Source organism: Orycteropus afer, unplaced genomic scaffold, assembly GCF_000298275.1.
Source record: "Orycteropus afer afer isolate SDZICR_OR568_19922 unplaced genomic scaffold, OryAfe1.0 scaffold00031, whole genome shotgun sequence".
NCBI lineage: Eukaryota > Metazoa > Chordata > Mammalia > Tubulidentata > Orycteropodidae > Orycteropus > Orycteropus afer.
In genome coordinates, this window is record NW_006921618.1 from 14,703,780 (window position 1) to 14,722,436 (window position 18,657).

The 18,657-nt window shown below is 47.4% G+C and overlaps 1 protein-coding gene across 1 annotated transcript in view; it reads left to right on the plus strand.

Annotated features, from left to right (window-relative positions):
• Positions 1-11,378: 11,378 nt before the first annotated feature.
• TMEM222 (transmembrane protein 222) overlaps positions 11,379-18,657 on the plus strand; it is a 13,312-nt gene continuing 6,033 nt past the window's right edge. Inside the window, exons 1-3 of the mRNA XM_007935796.2 lie at positions 11,379-11,572; positions 15,235-15,319; positions 16,567-16,598. Of these exons, the coding sequence (XP_007933987.1) occupies positions 11,379-11,572; positions 15,235-15,319; positions 16,567-16,598 (311 nt within the window). The remainder of the gene's footprint in view (positions 11,573-15,234; positions 15,320-16,566; positions 16,599-18,657) is intronic.

Here is an 18,657-nt window from a genome sequence, read left to right on the forward strand (position 1 = left end):
ACCCTCCCAGCCCTGGTCCCCAGCCCCTGCTACTGGCTGGACCCTCACCCTGGGCAGGAGGTCAGCGTGTTCTGTTTTGGTTTGTCTTCCCCCCTCCATTTTTTCATTTCCCCTGTTTTGTTAGTTTGGCATTAGGGGTGGGGTTACTACACTTGCTGGCTTTCAGACTTGGGCTGATTGTCCCTTGACTGTCCCCAGCCCAGAGTGGAAGAACAGGAAGGGAAGCCCCACCCCATGGCCCCCACCTCCTACTTCCGTGTCCCTGGAGGGCTCTGACTTGTCTCAAAACCCCTTCTGCCTCAGCTCGAGAGGCAAGGGCTGAGGCTGTCTGCAAGGACTGCCCTGCCCTCCAATTGGCAGCAAAAAAGGGAGTGGAGTTCCCAGTCAGTAAGGGCTAGCCTTGACCTGTTGCCACTGTTCTTCCCGGCCTGGCCAGCAAGGCTAGCTGCCCTGTGGTCTTCAGGGAAGGTTCTGAAAAGGGATAAGATCCCACCCTCCCTCCAGAGCCACCAGTGTCAGGTGCAAGCAGAAGGGAGAACAGGAGCTCTGGTGTGGGCCAGGCCAGGCCACCAGCCGGTCACAGCAGAGCATCCCTGCCCTCCTCCCCAACCCCAGCACCGACTCTGGGCCCTGCACCTGCTCTCACTGGCCACCTCTGGGGGCTCAGCCTTTCCTGAGGGCCCTGGCAGAGGTGGGGCACTGCACCATAGCCTCTCATGCCAGCCCTTCCACACTACGGCCACACTCCTCCTGGGCGCTCCTCGGCCTCACTGTGACCTTTCTGCCAGAGCTCCCAGCCAGGCCCACTCTTGCTGAGGTGGCGTTCCCTGCTAAGGGCCCAGCCCTGCCCTTTCTGCCCTCCCTCCCACCCCTTATGCTGAGCCGCCACAAAGACCAAAGAAGTGATGGCTTTTCTCTGTCCCCTGCTGCTCTGAGGGGAGAGGGGGTGGGTCCCCTGAACCTCACCGATGGGCAAGTCCCCAGTTCGGCCTCCTCCCTCCTCAGCAGCCGAAGCTTTACACTGGATGCAGCGGTCACCCCACCACTCACCAAACCTCCCCTTCCTTCGGGCTCCCTTGGCTCTGGGCTCTGGAGCTGTTCCTGGTTGTCCATCCATTCATCCTCCTTCCCCTCCCCCTCCCCTCAGTGCTTACTTGGTTCCAGCCCTCCAGCTGCAGTCTCGGGGGAGTAGCAGCCTCTCTTTTCCCGCCCTTCTCTCCCCCAGCCTCCCTCCCTCAGCCCCTGTCTCTGCCAGGTGCCTCCTCTCAGAGCAGCCCTTGCAGACAGGAGGGCCACGTTAAAAGCTTTCTCACAGTTATAAGAAGACATGGGGTGGAGGGCGAGGGTAGTGGTGGGGGGTCTGGCACCATCTCGTTACTGCTTTAATCCCAGCAACACAGGTGGCAGCTTCTCCCCTTCTTCCCCACCCCAGTCCCTCTTCCCACCCCCCTCCTCTCGCTTGGTAATGAAGTATATTTATTGGTGAAGGAAACAGCTGCTTCTGCTGCTCCTGCTGCTGGGACTTGCGCCCCTGTCTCTCCTCCATGACCTTTCTCTGGCCAGGGAGGAGAAAGCGGAGTAGTGGGGCTGGGTCCTGGGGCCCAGGGACCAGCCGAGCCCCTTAGCTTTCCCCTGTGCGAGCCACCTGCCGGTTCCTCCCTCCCTCCCTCCCTCCCACCCGCGTGGGCCCTGCAGTGTGGAGAGACACTGAAGCCTTACTGTCCTCTGGGGGCAGGAGCCGAGCCTTTTTGTTGCTCTGCTCCCGGGAGAGTGAGGGTGACGCAATTGATTAAAACCATTTTGTTCTAGGTGTGGCTGATGGTATTTGTGGGTCTTGGGAACAAAATGGGGGTACCTGGCCTCAAGAATGCAGCTTTGTTCCGTTTAGCAGAGATGAGGTCAGCTGCTCCCTCACCTCCTAGCTCTTAGTCACCTCCTAGTCACCACACTCTTCTCCTCTTGTGGGAGAAGGTCTGCTTCATTCCATCACTGTGAGCTGTGGCCAGCCAGGGCCCAGCACAGAACCTGGCACCCACTGAGGGCTGTGGTTTGCGATAATCAGCTGTCACTATCTGGGCCTGTTTTCTTATCTGTAAAATAAGAGGGTTGGAATCTCGGTGATTTTTCTAATTTTTTTACTAGAACCCAAGCAAGAAATATACATCTTTACATTGTGAACCAAAATGTACATACTTTCTTGTAATATAATGAACACAAGTTTTATATGATAATAGTTAACCCTTACTACATGCTCTATTTATCAGTGTATTTTATTAGGGAAAAGATATTGGTTGTGACCCACTAAATTGATTTCCTAACCTGCAGTTTGATGTACCCTGGATTAGATGCTATCTTCAACCAGAGGTTCCAAACTCTCAACTTCCAGTACCTTCAGTGTCTTAGTAGTTTTTTCATTGAGCCCCTACGTCAAAAGAAATACCTAACAGTTCCATGTACAAATAGTTAAGGCCAAACCACTTATTAAGTATCTATGTCCTAATAACTTAGTTGTCTGGAAAAACAACACACATAAATTGAAAGAAATTTTTTATTTCATTCTTAAATAACCACAATTACTTAAAAATGGGATCTGTGCCCCTGGTGGGCACTGCACGATTTCTCAAACTTTCAAATCACAGTGGACACTGCCACCTCCATATCTCAGTCCACATTGACTTTCATTTGCTTGTTATCACAACCACCACCAAAAACCCAGTTTCTCAAAAATGATGCAATCTGAAGGAATGTAGCCCGCCATCTAATGACGAAACAAAACTACTTTGAGCGAGTAGCTCTCTTCGTAGCCAGCAGATGTTGAGTATCTCTCAAATTTAAAATGGCCTATTGTGCCCCCTGTGAATTTCCTGAGGTGCCCTATGGCCTCTTGATGCATTGTGGGAAATACTGTTCAGTACTGTGGTTCAGGACAGTTTCACTACTGAAAGCTCGTGATTCTTCTGTTTGTACACTTGGAAAAAGCCAGGCTGGGCCTAGGAGGGTACACAAAACAGGAGACCACAGGAAAAAGGTCTGCCCATGGTGTTACAAAGGAGGTGCTGTGTATATCGTTCATCTATGTCCACAAATTGAAATCTGAAAAAGCTGCTTCAAGTAATTTCCGGACTAGGCAAGGAAGGCACAACATTCCAGGCCGAGGGAGTAGTGTGTGCAAAGTTCTAGACTCCCTCAGGGATCCTGAGTGATTCAGTTTGGCTGGATTGTAAAGGGTAGCATGGCCTGTGGATTTGACCCTATATGCACAGAGGGGCCATTGGAAGACCACCAGATGGTCCCATTCATTTGGAGTTGGTGTGGTTTTTTTTCTTTTTTTTTTTAAATAGACTTTAAAGCAGTTTTAGGTTCACAGAAAATTAAGCAGATAATGCCGAGTTCTCATATTCTACCTCTTTGCCTCTCACAGTTCCCCCTAATTTTACATCTTGCATAAAAACCAAAGACCGAGGGCCCATGACCATGCAGTCAATTCTGACTCATAGCAACTCCACAGGACAGAGTAGAAATGCCCCCATAGGGTTTCCAAGGCTGTAGATCTTTACAAAAGCAGACTGCCATATCTTTCTCCTGCAGAGCCGCTGGGGGGTTTGAACCACCAACCTTTCAGTTAGCAGTAAAGCACTTTAACCACTGCACCACCAGAGCGCCTTAGCATCTTGCATAGGATAGTATATTTGTTACAATTGATGAACCAATACAGGCATACCTCCGAGATACTGCAGGTTCAGTTTCAGACCACTGCAATAAAGCAAGTATCACCATAAAGCTAGTCACACAAATTATTTGGTTTCCCGATGCATATAAAAGTTATGTTTACACTATACTGTAGTGTATTAAATGTGCAATAGCATTATGAAAGAGTTCGAAATGTTGTGGGAATTACCAAAATGTGATACGGGCATGAAGTTGAGCACCTGCTGTTAGAAAAATAGCACTGATAGACTTGCTGGACACAGGGGTACCACAAACCTCAATTTGTAAAAAAAAAAAAGCAGTATCTGCAAAGCACATTAAAGTAAAGCACAAGAAAATGAGGTATGCCTGTATTGGTGCACTATTATTAACTGAAGTCCACAGTTTGCATTAGGGCTCATTCTTTGAGTTGTACAGTTCCATGGATTTTGACAAATGTAGACTATCATGTGTCCACCATTCCACCATTGCAATGCCATAGAGAAGAGTTTCACTGACCTAAAATGCCCACCCATTCATCCCTCTATTAGCAACACACCCTCCCCCCACAAAAAAAAAAAAAAAAAACAATAGTTAGGAATAAGTCTAAATCTATTATATAAGATCTGTATGAGGAAAACAACTATGGTGAAAGAAATCAAAGAAAATCAAAATAAATGGAGAGGTATTTCATGTTTATGGATCTGAAGACTCAATATTGTTAAGATTATCAGTTCTACCTAATATGATCTATAGACTAAATGCAAGTCCCAATCAAAATGCCAAAAAATTATTTTGTGGCTGTCAAGAAACTTATTCTAAAGTTTAGATGAAAAGGCAAAAAAAAAAAAAAAATAGCACGTACTGAAGAACACAGGTGGAGGACTGATGCTACCTGATTTCAGAGCTTACTCTAAAGCAACGGTAATCAAGACAGTGTGGCATTGGTGAAAGAATGGACAAATAGATCAATGGAACAGAATAGAGAACCCAAAAATAGACCCAACTGATCTTCGACAAAGGAGCAAGGGCAATTCAATGAAGAAAGGACAGTCTTCAACAAATCACGCTGGGACAACTGGCCATCCACATGCAAAAGAGGAATCTAGACACTGACCTTTCACAAAAATTAATTCGAAATGGATCATAGACCTACATGTAAGACAGAACACTATAAAACTAGAATACAGTATGGGAAAAAATCTAGATGACCTTGAGTCTGGCAATAAGTTTTTAAATCAATACCAAAAGCATAATCCATGAAAGAAAAAAATAACAAATTGGACTTCATTAAATTAAAAACTTCTGCTCTGAAAAATACACTGTTCCACAGAGTAGGACAAAAACTTGCAAAACATATCTGATAAAGGACTTGTTTCTAAAATATACCATAAAAAATTTAAAAACCTCTTAAAATGCAACAGTAGGAAAACAAACAGCAAAATTAAAAATGGGCAAATGATCTGAACAGACACTTCACCAAAGAAGATAGACAGATAGGAAATAAACAGGAAAACATGTGCACTATATATCATTAGGGAATTGCAAATTAAAACAGCAAGTTACCGTTACATAGCTACTAAATGGCTAATATACAAAAGGAAAAAATGACAACACCAACACTGACCAGGATGTGGAGCAACAGGAACTCATTACTGTGTTACTGGTGAGAATGCAAAATGGTGCAGCCACTTTGGAAGACAATTTAGCAGTTTCTTACAAAGCTAACAATGGCTTACCATATGATCCAGTAGTTGCACTTCTGGGTATTTACCCAGAGTTGAAAAATTAGTCCACACAAAAACCTGCACATGAATGTTAATGGCAACTTTATTCATAATTGACAAAAACTGGAAGCAACCAAGATGTCCTTCAAAAGATGAATGAATAAACAAACTGGTACATACCTACAAAGGAGTATTATTTATTGATAAAAAGAAGAGTTATCAAGTCACAAAAAGACATGAAGGAACCATGCATGTATATTTATTAGTGGAAGAAGACAGCCTGTAAAGCCTGCATGCTCTGTGATTCCAACTACATGATATTCTGGAAACAGCAAAACTGTGGAAACAATTAAAAGGTCAGTGGTGCTCCCATTTTTAAAGCACTTTCACATCTGCAACTCATCTACATTCTCACCAACCCCACTGATAGGGTGGGGCTCACATAAGCCTGCATAGTGTATCTGTAGCAAAACAGACATTAGAACTTGGGACCCCTGTGTGCGGTGGGCAGGTGTGGCCTCAGGAGGCCTGCTGCCTGTGTCTGTTTAGGAGCATGCCAAAATGTGCTTGGACAGTTTAGAAGGCAATGAGAGAGAGCATGTAGCTCAAAGGTTCTTGGCCCTGGTTTTACATAAAACTACCAAGGCCCGACCCTAGAGTTTATCGGTTTAAATTAGCCTGCATGGGGCCCAGGCATCCATTATTTTAAAGCACCCCAAATTCATTCTGATGTGCAGCCAGAACTCAAAACCACTGATCTATCCCTGTCTCCGCCTTGTATGAATTGGGGCGGGCGGAAGGGATGGGCTTACCTAAGGACACACACACACCCCCAGTGAGAGAGAGGCAAAGCCAGGACTAGATCCCTGATCCCTGATCCCAGTCCAATTCTTAAAAATCATTTTCTTTTAATGAATCATGATACTTTGGGAGTTCCTCGTGTATGCCAAGGACCAGGCCGGGCACTGGGTTAATGAAAAGGCACACAAGCCGGCCCCTCCCTCCTGGAGCCTTTTGATTATCTGCAGGGTGTGGAACAGGAAACGTGAGGGCTGGGAGTGATTCCTGAATGGTGGGTTTTATGAAGTGTGACTCCTCCCCAGTACATTCTGCCGTCATTCACTGTGTACCCCCCGTTGTGTGCCAGGTTCTATGCTGGCCCTAGAGATACACATGTCTGACAGAGGAAGCGGGCTGGAGGAAGGCGTGTGGAGGGGCACCATGGCAGGTGTGAGCCACTACTGTTCTGCATCCTAAACCGAACCCATTTCTTTTTCTAGATCTAAAATAGGCCCTGGTCCCAAGGAGGCTGTAGTTTGCACTTACTGTATGGTGATTTGCACAGGCTCAGGATAATCTGGAAGGGGTGATGGTTCAGTGGTAGAATTCTTGACTTTCCTGCCAAAGCCATGGGTTCAGTTCTCCGCCAGTGCAACTCAAGCACAACCACCACCCGCCTGTCCAGGCAGGCTTATGTGTTGCTATGATGCTAAATAGGTTTCGGCAGAGCTTCCAGACTAAGACAGACCTGGAAGAAAGGCCTGTCAATCTACTTCCGAAAACCAGCCACTGAGAACCCCATGGATCACAACGTCCCAATCTGGGGACTTGCCATGAGTCAGAGGCCGACTGGACAGCAGCTAACAAGGCTGGTCGGGGCCTCATCACTCTTTAATGGCCCTAAAAGGGGTCTCCAGCAGAGACAGCCCAAGGTCGGGGTTCAGAACTCTAACATGCTTAAACCTCAGGCTCTGGGCTCATTCTCCCCATCTGTAAAGTAGGTGTCATACCTGGTAATAAGGATACAGGTCAGTGAGATGCTGATCAGTGCTTTCTAAATGGCGGACGGTCCTGCAATGGTAGGCATGGTGTAACTGTCATAGTAGTAGACAGAGTAGTTATTACAGGCCAGGCACTGCTCAAGTGTATCTTGTCAAATAAACCTCACAAAAACCCTACAAAATGTGATTTATTTCCCTGAGATGAGGAAACTGATGCCCTGACAGGTCAGTTACTTTCCCAAGGTGTGATGTGGTTCAAACACTGCACTGGCTGGCTAACTCCTGAGTTCCCATGTCTAACCCACATGCTTACTGCCCACTCTAGAACAGGGGGCTCGATCCCAGTCCTAGCTGTGCTTTCCATGACCCCAGGGAAGTCCGTCTGTCCATCCGTAAAATGGGATGGAGGAGGAAGCAGTTTCGCGAATACTGATGTCTGAAGGGTTGGGGGCTCTGTTTTGTTCTGGTCCCCTCCCCACCATGGAAAGGTTTTGGAGCCATCCTGGAAGAGGAGGCTTAATGGAGAGAGGCTGTCTCCAGGAGCCAGAGAAGGTAATGATAGCAGTAATGAGGGAGCTGAGCAGAAAGGCTGCAGCGCAGAGGACACTGCCCTCCCACACACCACACACACTGCAGCGCGGCCCACTGCAGCTCCGCCAACCTGTGACTGTGATGCCCCCAGCTCGACCCTGCTTCTCGGGATTATTGATTGAGGTGATTCTTCCCCAGAGCCCTTAAGAAGACCATCTATGGTCAACAAATAGCTCCGGCAACATTCCCAGAGCACTTCCTATCTGCCAGGTGCTGTGCTGGCTACAGGGACCAATAGATCCAGTCAGTCCCCTTCTCAAGGAGTTCACAGTCTCCTGAGGAAGACAGACATGTAAACAGCTAATGCTAATGCAAGTACACATGAATATTCAGTAGGTAGGAACAGACTTCGTGCTCTGGGAGCAAAGAGGAGGGAGCATTTACCGGAAACCTTGAAAGGGGGATGTAGGAGGATAGGGGAAGGGCATTTCCACTGAAGGAACAGTGTGAGCAAAGGCATGGAAGTGTGAAGCCCAGGGCCTGTTCTCTGAAGGGCAAACAGCCCAGAGAGGCCAGTCCTCAGGGAGGCAGGGAGAGATGAGTTGAAAAAGGAAGTTTGAGAACAGACTATGGACGGCCTTGAATGCCAGGGTAAGGCAAGAGATGTTCTGAAAGAGGAGGTATGTGAGCCCTGAGGCCTAGGACACAGGCAGATTAAGGTGGTGCGGGGACTTCCACGGAGAGTGGAGGTGACCTGTGGTCACCCTTCAAACAGGAAGCATTCACCCAGGAGCCTTCTCAGCTTGACAGTTCCAGGTCTGCCATCCTTCCTTTCCCCCAGCTAGCCCCCTAACTGGATCCAGATGGTCATTCCTATCTTAGGTTGGTGTGGATACTGGGGGAGGGGTAGCTCTGAGCCCTACCAATCCTGCCCAGAGCCCTCCATAACAGGAACTTCTTCCAGGGCCCTGCTGTGAGCCTCTGAGCCTAGAAGGAAGTGTTAGTCTTCAGTGGAGATTTCCCATCTGCCTGTGGTTGATAGGGTAACACTGGCAGGGGAGGCAAGGGCACAGACCAGAGAGGCTGTTCCACTGAGTGAAAGAAACAAGGTGATGTGTGTGTCAGGGGGCTCCTCTGGAGACATTGTGGTAGAAGACAAGACTGACAGGAAGACTCCAGAGGAGTCAGAGACGGAGCTGGCTTATCTTTCCAGGTACCTGGCCCTCCTCAGGGCCCTACTTCTGCAGCTGCCCAGAGCAAGGTTAGGATGATGCAGGCCACAAGGAGGGGAGCTACGACTCTCTGGTCAACCCTAGGCCTGAGTACTGTGCCCATGACCTCCACAGGCTATTAAAAAAGGCTTGGGGCAGCTGGAGGTAGCAGGTGCAAGCTAGGTTGCTGGTCTCAGATTGTGGGTAGCCAGCATGTGAAACAAAGTCTATAAGTATTCCTCATTCATTCAATTTAAATATTTATTAAGCAAATACCACTATATTAGGCATTGTGTTTACAGAAACTATGGAGACAAATATGGTCTCTGCCCTCAAGGAGTTTCCAGTGCAGTGGGAGAGTCAAACAATACATAACTACAAATGTGCTATTAAGGAAAAGAACAGGGTATTCCAAGGGAAATTAACAGGGACTTTCTAATTTAGGTCAAATGGCAGCTAAAGGTTCTCTGAGAAAGAGACATTTAAACGGAGACTTGAAGGATGAGTTAGCCAGTTTAAGGGGGTGGGGAGAGGCATTCCAAGGAGAGGAAAGTATGTGCCAAGTCCTTGGGGTATGAGAAAAATTATGGCACAAGGGAGGAAGTGAAAATGGCCAGGGTGGCTGTAGTATAGCAAATACGTAAGAAAGAAGTAGGATCCAAACGATATAGGATCTTGTAGACCATGGAAAAGTATGTGTTTTATCCGAAATGCAATGCAAAGTCATTGAAAACTGTCAAATTAAATGCAATATGCATGTTAGTCCTTCTGAAATTGTGGCAGGCCCTGAGAAAGAAACTTAGACTGTTTATTCATCCATACTTACAGCAGTTGTTTAAAGAGCACCCACTAGCCCTGTGCTGTTATTACAGGCTGACAAAGATGGTAGAGGGATGTCTAAGGCACAGCCCTCCCCAGGAGCCTGACCCAGAAGAAGAAATTAGATAACTACAGGGATTGAATCAAGAAGTAATGAAATTTATTCATCCAACAAATGTATACTGTACACCTAATCTATTCCACGCCCTGTGCTGGCTGCTGGCGGCTGCCCTTCAAGGATCACACACTCTACATACGGGTCACAGAAGAAGTACAAACATGCTCAAAGAATTTTGAGCGGGTTAGAATCACTTTCAGCTGTGATATCTGGAAAGCTTTTATAAAACATTCATTTGCTCATTCAATAAATCAGTAAACATCTAGTGGGCAGATGCTCTGCACCAGGAACCATGCTAGCTACTGATGTCAAGGACCGTAGAGTTCCAGAGAAGAGACACATGTACCAGAAAAAAAAAAAAGCACTAAAATATTAGGTGCTAAAACAGAGGACAGCAAGCTTTCCCCAAATAAGTGCTGAGGAAGGCTAATTCATTAATGGAAGGCAGATTCTCCCAAAAAGGCACAGCCCCCACCTTCTTGAGTGGATTTGTCTATATTCCCTGTGGCCTGATTTTTATCTGCTGTCAGCCTTCTTGCCAGCCGCAGCAGGGCAAACCATTGCCCCTCCCGATCCAGCAGATCCCTATTTTCTTTGTCTATTTTGGCATCCTTTAAAAAGCCAAAAGACTCCAAGATTTAAGCCCGACTTCTCCATAAGCCTTTTGTGTGTGATCTCAGAAAATTACTTATCTTCCCTGAGCCTCCCTTTTCCCATTTGTGCAATGAAGATCTTGGATCACATCTAAGGCTTAACTCCAGCCAGGACGATATTCACACTCCCTTGCACACCGAGCTCTGGTGGGCCTTCCTGCCTTCTTCATGGCCGCATTCACACACCCCCCACCCACACACACACATACACATCCCATCACCACCTCACCACCTAGCAAACATACTCAGTTCAAATATCTTCCAGCAAGTCTCCCTTGATTATGCACACACACTACACACACAATATTTTGGTCTGTCCTTCCTTTTTGCTACCACTACCTTGTTATAAACCAAAAAAACCTTTAGACTACAGAATGAAAAGGGCAAGGGAGATAGAAAGACGGGTTTGAGCCATAGCCACTCATCTCACTTAACTGAGTCTCAGTTTCTCACTTGTAACATGCGAAAAAAATGCCTAATATGTAACCAGTTTATAGAGATTAAAAACAATGTATGTCAAGTGTTTGACACCCAAGAAACGTTCAATAAATAGCGGTTGTTCCACACCTCTTAGGAGCCCTCGTTGTACTGAATTACAAAGAGCTCTTTGTCGCTCACCCACGCTAAACTGCGAGCTGCCTGAGGGAATCCCGTCTGCAGCCTCCCAAAGTGGGCGGCACCAAACCTAGGCCCAGCAGCTGCAGAGGGAGGGGGCAAGGCTCGCCGGGCCCAAGGCACGTGGCTCCAATTCCCGGGGGAAGGCCAAGCTGAGCGGACCCAACCTCCTGGAAGTGACGCCAAGGAGCTAGCGGCGCCGCAGCAGGGCAAACTGGAGCCGAGCGCGCGCAGCCATGGCGGAAGCGGAAGGGAGTTCTCCGCTTCTGTTGCCGCTGCCGCTACTCCCGCCCGGAATGGCGGAAGTGGAGGCGCCGACGGCGGCCGAGACGGACATGAAGCAATTCCGCAGCTCCGGTGGTGGCGCCATGGACATGGAGCGGAGCCGTTTCCCCTACTGCGTTGTGTGGACGCCCATCCCGGTGCTCACGTGAGTCTCTTCCGACGTCAGCCGGGGACGAGGAGGGCCCAGAGAAAGCCGGGGCCCGCACGGCGTCTTCGGGAGGCCTCCTGCCCCGACGCGTAGCTGGCCTGCCCGGGAGCTCGGCCCGCACGTCTCGCCCACGGCGCCAGTTTCAGCTAACAGATGGGAAACGCTTCCCGCCCTCATACACTACACCTGGTCTAGTCGGAGAGAAAGATCATTGTAGACCGGCAGGAAAGGGTCTGTGGCTGGGAAGCTCAGGAGCTATGGACGTACAGATAGGAGCCCTTTACCACGTCTGAGGAGACCTCTTCATTCATTCATTGGTTTTTCCCTTCACTGAACAAGTGTTACTGATCATTTATTGTATGTAAGACATCTGCTGGGTCTGGAAGTGAGAGTAGGAGTTTGGCTGGGACCTCACAGGTTCCAAATGTCAACATCTGGGAGCCCAACCTTTTGCTTCACAGATGAAGCTGGAAATCACACACCATCTCAGTTGCAAAGCGGATTTAGGGCTTGGTGTGTTTGCTTCCGAGGCCACCTGTCTTCCAGGTGTCTGCCTCCCAGGCCAAGGTTCTTTCTGTGGCACCAGCCTGTGTCGGAAGAGAAAGCAGATGCTTAGGTACTGTTGCCCCCTTTGAGCTAGGAGCTTCAGCTAGGAGCTACTTGGTTTGCATTCCTGCTTCATCCTTGACAGCTGATGGCGGTAACCACTCCTTACAGTGCTGGACAGTTTGCCAACCTGTTTCACACCCATTTTCTATTAATCTCACAGCCACTCCCTGATGAAGCTGAGATTTGGGTGTCATTGTTTTAAGTGGGTTCACAAGACTCATAAAGGCATCCAAAATTCAGTCTTCTGACTCATAATTTGCAATCTTTTGACTAAATCTCATCCCCTATCATATCAAGGTGAGTAAGGCATTTGGCTGCTAACCAGAAGGTCAGTGGTTCAAACCCACCAGTTGCTCCTTGGAAGGAAGATGAGGCAATCTACTTCAGTAAAGATTTACAGCTTTGGAAACCCAGTGGGAGTCGCTATGAGTTGGATTCGACTCAATGGCAGTGAGTTTGGCTTTTGGTTTATCAAAAGGTGGTGCGAGAAGGGATTTTTTACCTTATGTGCTGCTGATCCTTAAATCACGTTAATTATTGTATTAAGTTAAAATACATACTGGCTTTCAAATGCTTACGGATTTGCTTAAGAGCATCCAAGTCTGAGTCCTTTCAAAATAAAAATTTTTCAAGTGTGTTCATTAATTTATTCAGTGTTCTTTTAACACATTTGCTAAGTGACTCCTATGTGCCTAGAATAGTTCTAGGAAATGAAACTCTGCAGGAATGAATAAAATATGGCCCTTACTCTCAAGAGTTTAAGTCTTGGTGGAACAAAGTAGACAGTAAACAAGTACACTAGTAAGAGAACTTTAGTGATTTGTGTTATGAAGAAAATTAAATATTATGATAGAAACTGAAAGGGATAGTCAGGAAAGTATCAGTTTTGCTAAAAGACTGTCCTGTTAGCTTAACATCTCTTTGGTCTTTCCCCATTCTCAAAAGCACCATCTGTGGAGTGGTCCTCTGCTATATGGTAGCAACGTGAGGCAAGGTGGAAGCCCCAGGATGCCCAGCCAGCGTGACCAGAAGTTCACGCCCCATTTCTATTCAGTTCTCTGTGCAGGTGTGGATGAGACACTCTTGTTCTCCAGACACATGCAACACTTTGCTGCTGCAGAGTTTTCTGCCTGCTGATATTCTGTCCTTTCACAGGGTCAGAGTTAAAAGCCATCACCTCTATGAAGTCCTTTGCTGCCCCTCACAATGGCTTTTTTTTTTTTTTTTAAGTTGTGATTTGAGTGAAAGTTTACATTGTTGTTGTTAGGTGCCGTCGAGTCGGCCCTGACTCATAGCCACCTCTCCTTGGGTTTCCGAGACGGTTTCACTACGGAAGTAGACTGCCCCACCTTCCTTCCAAGGAGTGGCTAGTGGGTTTGAACCGCCAGCCTCCTGGTTAGCAGTCAAGTGCCTTAGGCACTGCGCTACCAGAGCTCCCGAAAGTTTACATAGCAGAAAGTTTACATAGCAAATTGATTTTCCGTGCAGCAGTTCCTACACATTTTGTTTCATGACACTGACTGCAATTCCCCACAGTGTAACAGCTCTCTTTTCACTTCCTCCCCATAGTTACCTCTTTCCTCACAATGGCTTCTTGAGCAGCACCTCTGTAGGTTTTGCCTCCACCTCCCTAGCAGGGGACTTGGGTTCTGCCAATGCATCCTCTTGGCCTTGAGACCAGGCTTGGCCCTGTGAGTCCTCTTCAAACAGGAGCCAGGTCTTCAGCCCCCAGACTCTGCCGACAGAATAGGGTTCCTGTGTGTTTTGCATATTAGACTCCATCTGAGATACGGTTTTTTAAAAATGCCAATGGCTAAAAAAAAAACCGGACCATTTGGGTCCTGGAATATATCGTGCTTTTTTCCTGTTCTCTCCCCCTGCAGATACTGTTTCCTTGTCATTTCCTCAAGCACGCCTTGCCTGAACTCCAACCAACACCAACACCAACACCACAGATAGTGTAAATGCCCTCCCTGATTTTTTCACTTTTTTCTTCTTGATGTATAATTTACAGAGTACGTAAATCTTCTGCATATGTGTACACCCATGCAGCTACCACCCAGAGGGCATCGTGCATCCCTCCCAGTCAGGTCCACCGCAGAGATAACCCCGCCTCTGACCTCTAGCACCATAGATTAGTGTCGCCTTTTCTTGAACTTCACATAAACCTTATGTACCCATGTGAAGTTTCTCTTGCTCAGTGTTAATGTCTGAGAGCCCTAGCTGTGTGCAGCAGGAATTTGTTCTTTTTCATTGTTGTGTAGTATTTCACTGTCTGACTATACTACAATTTATTTATTCATTTTACTGTTGTTGGACATTTGGATTATTTCTAGTTACTTTTTTTAAATCATCTTTACTGAGATAATTTACATATACATATTTTAAGTTCATTGAGTTTAACAAATGTCATTTCCTGCTATTTTGAATAAAGGTGCTATGAGCGTTTCTTATAAGCTCCAGTAGTTCAGTGGATTAAGAATTTGACTGGTAACCAGAAGGTCAGTGGTTAAAACCCACCAGCTGCTCTGCAGAAGGAAGATAAAGCAATCTCCTTCCATAAAGATTTACAGCCTTGGAAACCCAATGGGGATCACTATGAGTCGGGATCGACTCCATGGCAGTGGGTTTGGTTTTTGATTTGGAGCATTCTTGCACATGGCTTTGAGAGACACACACGCTCAAGTCTGTTGGTTGTATACTCAGAAGTGGCATTGCTGAGGATGGAGTATATTGCCAAACTGTTTTTCTAAACTGATGGAAACAATTTATACTCCCTCCAGCAGTGAAAGAAAGCTCCCATTGCCATTCATGTTCATCTCCTCTTCGTGTTATCGGCCCTTTTAGTTGTAGCTGTCCCAGTGGGAGTGTGGTGGTGTCTCGTTGTGCTGTTAATTACTAATTGCCACTCTTCTGTGCTTCTCCAGCCCTCCTGGGCCACTCTAATCACAGCACTCACCACACAAATTACATTCCTATGGAGTATCTCCAGTGTCTATCTGGCAGAAAGACCCCCTAAATTCTGCCCCTTCCCTTCTTTTCTCTCACAGGTGGTTTTTCCCCATCATTGGCCACATGGGCATCTGCACATCCACAGGAGTCATTCGGGACTTCGCTGGCCCCTACTTTGTCTCGGTGAGTCCCCTTTACCTGCTCTCGTGGGTCCCAGTGGAAGGCTGACCTGTCTTGCCTACAGGCAGGCTTCCTGTCTCCTCAGACCCCAGAGAATGCAGATAACACTCAGCCCCTCTGCACTCACCAGTGTTTGACCCCTCTCCCCCTTCTCTTGCCTCCAGGACAGGCCGGGAGGGCAGTGTGGCCAGAAGGATTCTTAAGTAACTGACCCAGCCCTTTGCCCCCACCCTTGGGGTCCTGAGACATGGGTAGGGGTTAGAGGCAAGAGTGGAGAGTCAGCCCATCCAGGAACTACATCTCTGGACCTTCAGAAGGTGGGAGTCACAGGTGGGGGGAAGGGAAGGTTGACTGGTTCCCTGGGTACAGCCATGGAGAAAAAAGGGGTGGAGCTTCTAGGATGAACCAGCTTGTGTTCCCAGGGATGTAACCAAGATGGTTAGTGGGCTTGCTCCAGATAGGCTGCATCATCCTATTGATTTCCAGGTTGCCATTTGATCATTTGAGTCTGGCATAAAGGGGTGTGGTGGCACCCATCTGTTTATATTAATAGTCATTTTGTTCATAACAGTGTCTGTCACTTTGCCACTTAAAAAATACTTTCATGCCCGTTGCTTTCCTTGCCTTACATTTTTCTGATAATTGGATTGCACTGCATTCAGGGCACTGCTTTCCTAGGCAGCCTGTTCATCTTTGACCATCTCTGTCAGCAAGATCTTCCTGATTCTGCATCCTGAATCTGTCTCCACATAGCTGCTGCCTCCCCAGATCTTACTATGGCAAATCTAGGACTTGGCTGAAGTGTCTTCCTCGTAGGAAGTCTCTAGACCCAGCACCCCCCGTTATACTCCGAAGGCAGTCACATGGCTCATGTTCCCCCAGGCGCAGAGGTGGGCTCCATTTGGCCACCATTGTTGGGTTGTGTGGTCAGAGGACTGGTATCGTGTATACCACAAAGGAAATTGCCTCCTCTTGATCAGATGCTTGACCACAAAACTTGGAGACTGAGTGCCACGCAGAGCATCAGTTCCACCTGGAACCCAGAGCTCAGTCTCTGCTCTCCCAATGCACTTCTCTGTGGCTGTATTCCCACGGGAAAGCTGCCTCCAGCCCTTCAAATAGGATGCCATCCCATAGTAAGACCTATGCCAATGGCCCACTTCTGAGTCACTATACTTCAGCCACTGACCAGGGCAGTCCTCCAGGATGGGTGCAAGTTCCCCACTGACCTGTGTTCTTGTCCCTCACAGGAAGACAACATGGCCTTTGGGAAGCCTGCCAAGTAAGTGATGAACACCTGTGTGACTGGCCCTGGGGCCAGGTTCCTCCTGCCTGGAGCAGCAGGCCAGACCTTCTGAGGCCCAGCAGGAGCCAGCACTCAGAGGACAGGTGTGGAGGGGAGAAACAGCCAGGATCCACCAAAGCATAGCCCCTACCATGTGCCAGGCCCTGGGCTAGCTTTTCCATCTACAGACCATCTAGGGCTTGCCCCAGCTCTGCAAGGTCATGTTTTGATTCCATTGGAAGGGCATGGAAAGGGGAGTGACTTGGTAAGGACAGCAGTTAGGAAGTGATAGAGCTGGAACCCACACCTCGGTCTGTCTAACTCCAAAACTTAGACTCTCTCCTGTTCCTCAAAAGGATTAACAAACCATTTAGGGTATAAGGGAGGCATTGTTTGGGACTCTCTGCTGGAAGGTTCTTGTTGGAGAGGACAAAAACAGTTGAGGTCCCTAGGATCTATTGCTGGTTTGCTTTGGGATTTTTGGTTGTTTTTTTTCTTGGGGAACCCCCTCAGCTGTAGGCCTGGTGACAATGCCTCAGTTATCAGTGTGCTCAGAACAGCATCACATATTCTTTACCTGTCGCTGCACTTAGGAGGGATAGATGCAAGTGCCATCCCAGGACCTAAGGAGTTGTGCCTGTATAGTAGAGGCAGCCTGGAGTGGGCTCCCCTATTCCTGCTCTCACTTCCTCAGGCAGGTGGAAATGTGATCCATGGGCCTCTGAGCCAGGTATTTGCTGCCAGGCTGCTTTTTTTTGTTTTGTTCATTTTTATTGTGATTTGTATGAACGTTTGCAGAGCAAATTCATTTTCCATACAGTAGTTCATACACATTTTGTTTCATGGTATTCACTGCAGTTCACCCACAATGTAACAGCTCTCTTCCCACTTCCTCTTCATGGTTACCTCTTCTTGTGTCCTTTCCTATGCATTCCTGCCCCCAAGCTGGCTCCCTGTGCAAACACTGCCCTTCTGTTCTCCCACAATTGATTGTTCTAAGGAGTGTATCTAAAAAACCCAAAACCAAACTCACTGCTGTTGAGTCGTTTCTGACTCATAGTGATCCCTCCTTGAAGTAGATTGGTTAGTCTTCCTTCTGAGGAGTGGCTGGTGGGTTTGAACCACCAGCCTTCTGGTTAGCAGTCAGATGCCTTAGGCACTGTGCAACCAGAGCTCTTCAAGGAGTGTATCTAAGTGATGTAAATGTTCACCCCATATGTCTGTCTGTTATTTGATTGGAAGCCAAAGAAGTGAGTTCATTTCCAGACCTATAGGGGCCATAGTCTCAAGGGTCTCACCAGGCTCTCTCAGACCAGTAAACCTGGTCTCTTTTTATGATTTTGAGTTTTGTTCCACATTGTTCTCCCACTCTATCCAGGTTCTCCTGCACTGATCCCTTTCCAAGTGGTTGACAGCGGTAGCTGGGCACCATCTAGTTCTTCTGGTCTCATTGTCATATAGGCTGAGGATCACGTGGTCTGCTAGTCCCTTGGACTAATTGTTTCCATGTGTCTTTGGTTTTCTTCATTCTTCTTTGCTCTGGACAAGGAGAGACCCACTGTTGCATCTAGCTGGCCACTTGCAAGCTTTTAAGACCCCAGTCGCTACTCACCAAAGTAGGATGTAGAACAATATTGTTGTGTAGTATGTTATGCCAGTTGAACTTCATGTCCCCTGCGACCATGGTCCTGAGCTGATAGGTCCAGCTACTCGCTCCCTCAGGGTGGTTGGCTGTGGCCAAGAAGTTACCGTAACTTTGCTCCTTGTTAGCTCTGTTATATATTTGGACATTCTTTTTTTATTATTTATTCATTATTGTGACTTGGGTGAAAATTGACAGAGCAAATTCACTTTCCATACAGCAGTTCACACATACCTTGTCTCATGACATTGACTATAATTTACCACAGTGCAATATCTCCCCTCCCACTTCTTCCCGATAGTTACCTCCATGTAATCCTGCCCCCTGAGCTGTCTCCCTGTGCATAAACAGCCCTTCTTTCTCCCATGATTGTTCTCTCCAAGGAGTGTATCTACCTCAGGTAAATGCTCAACT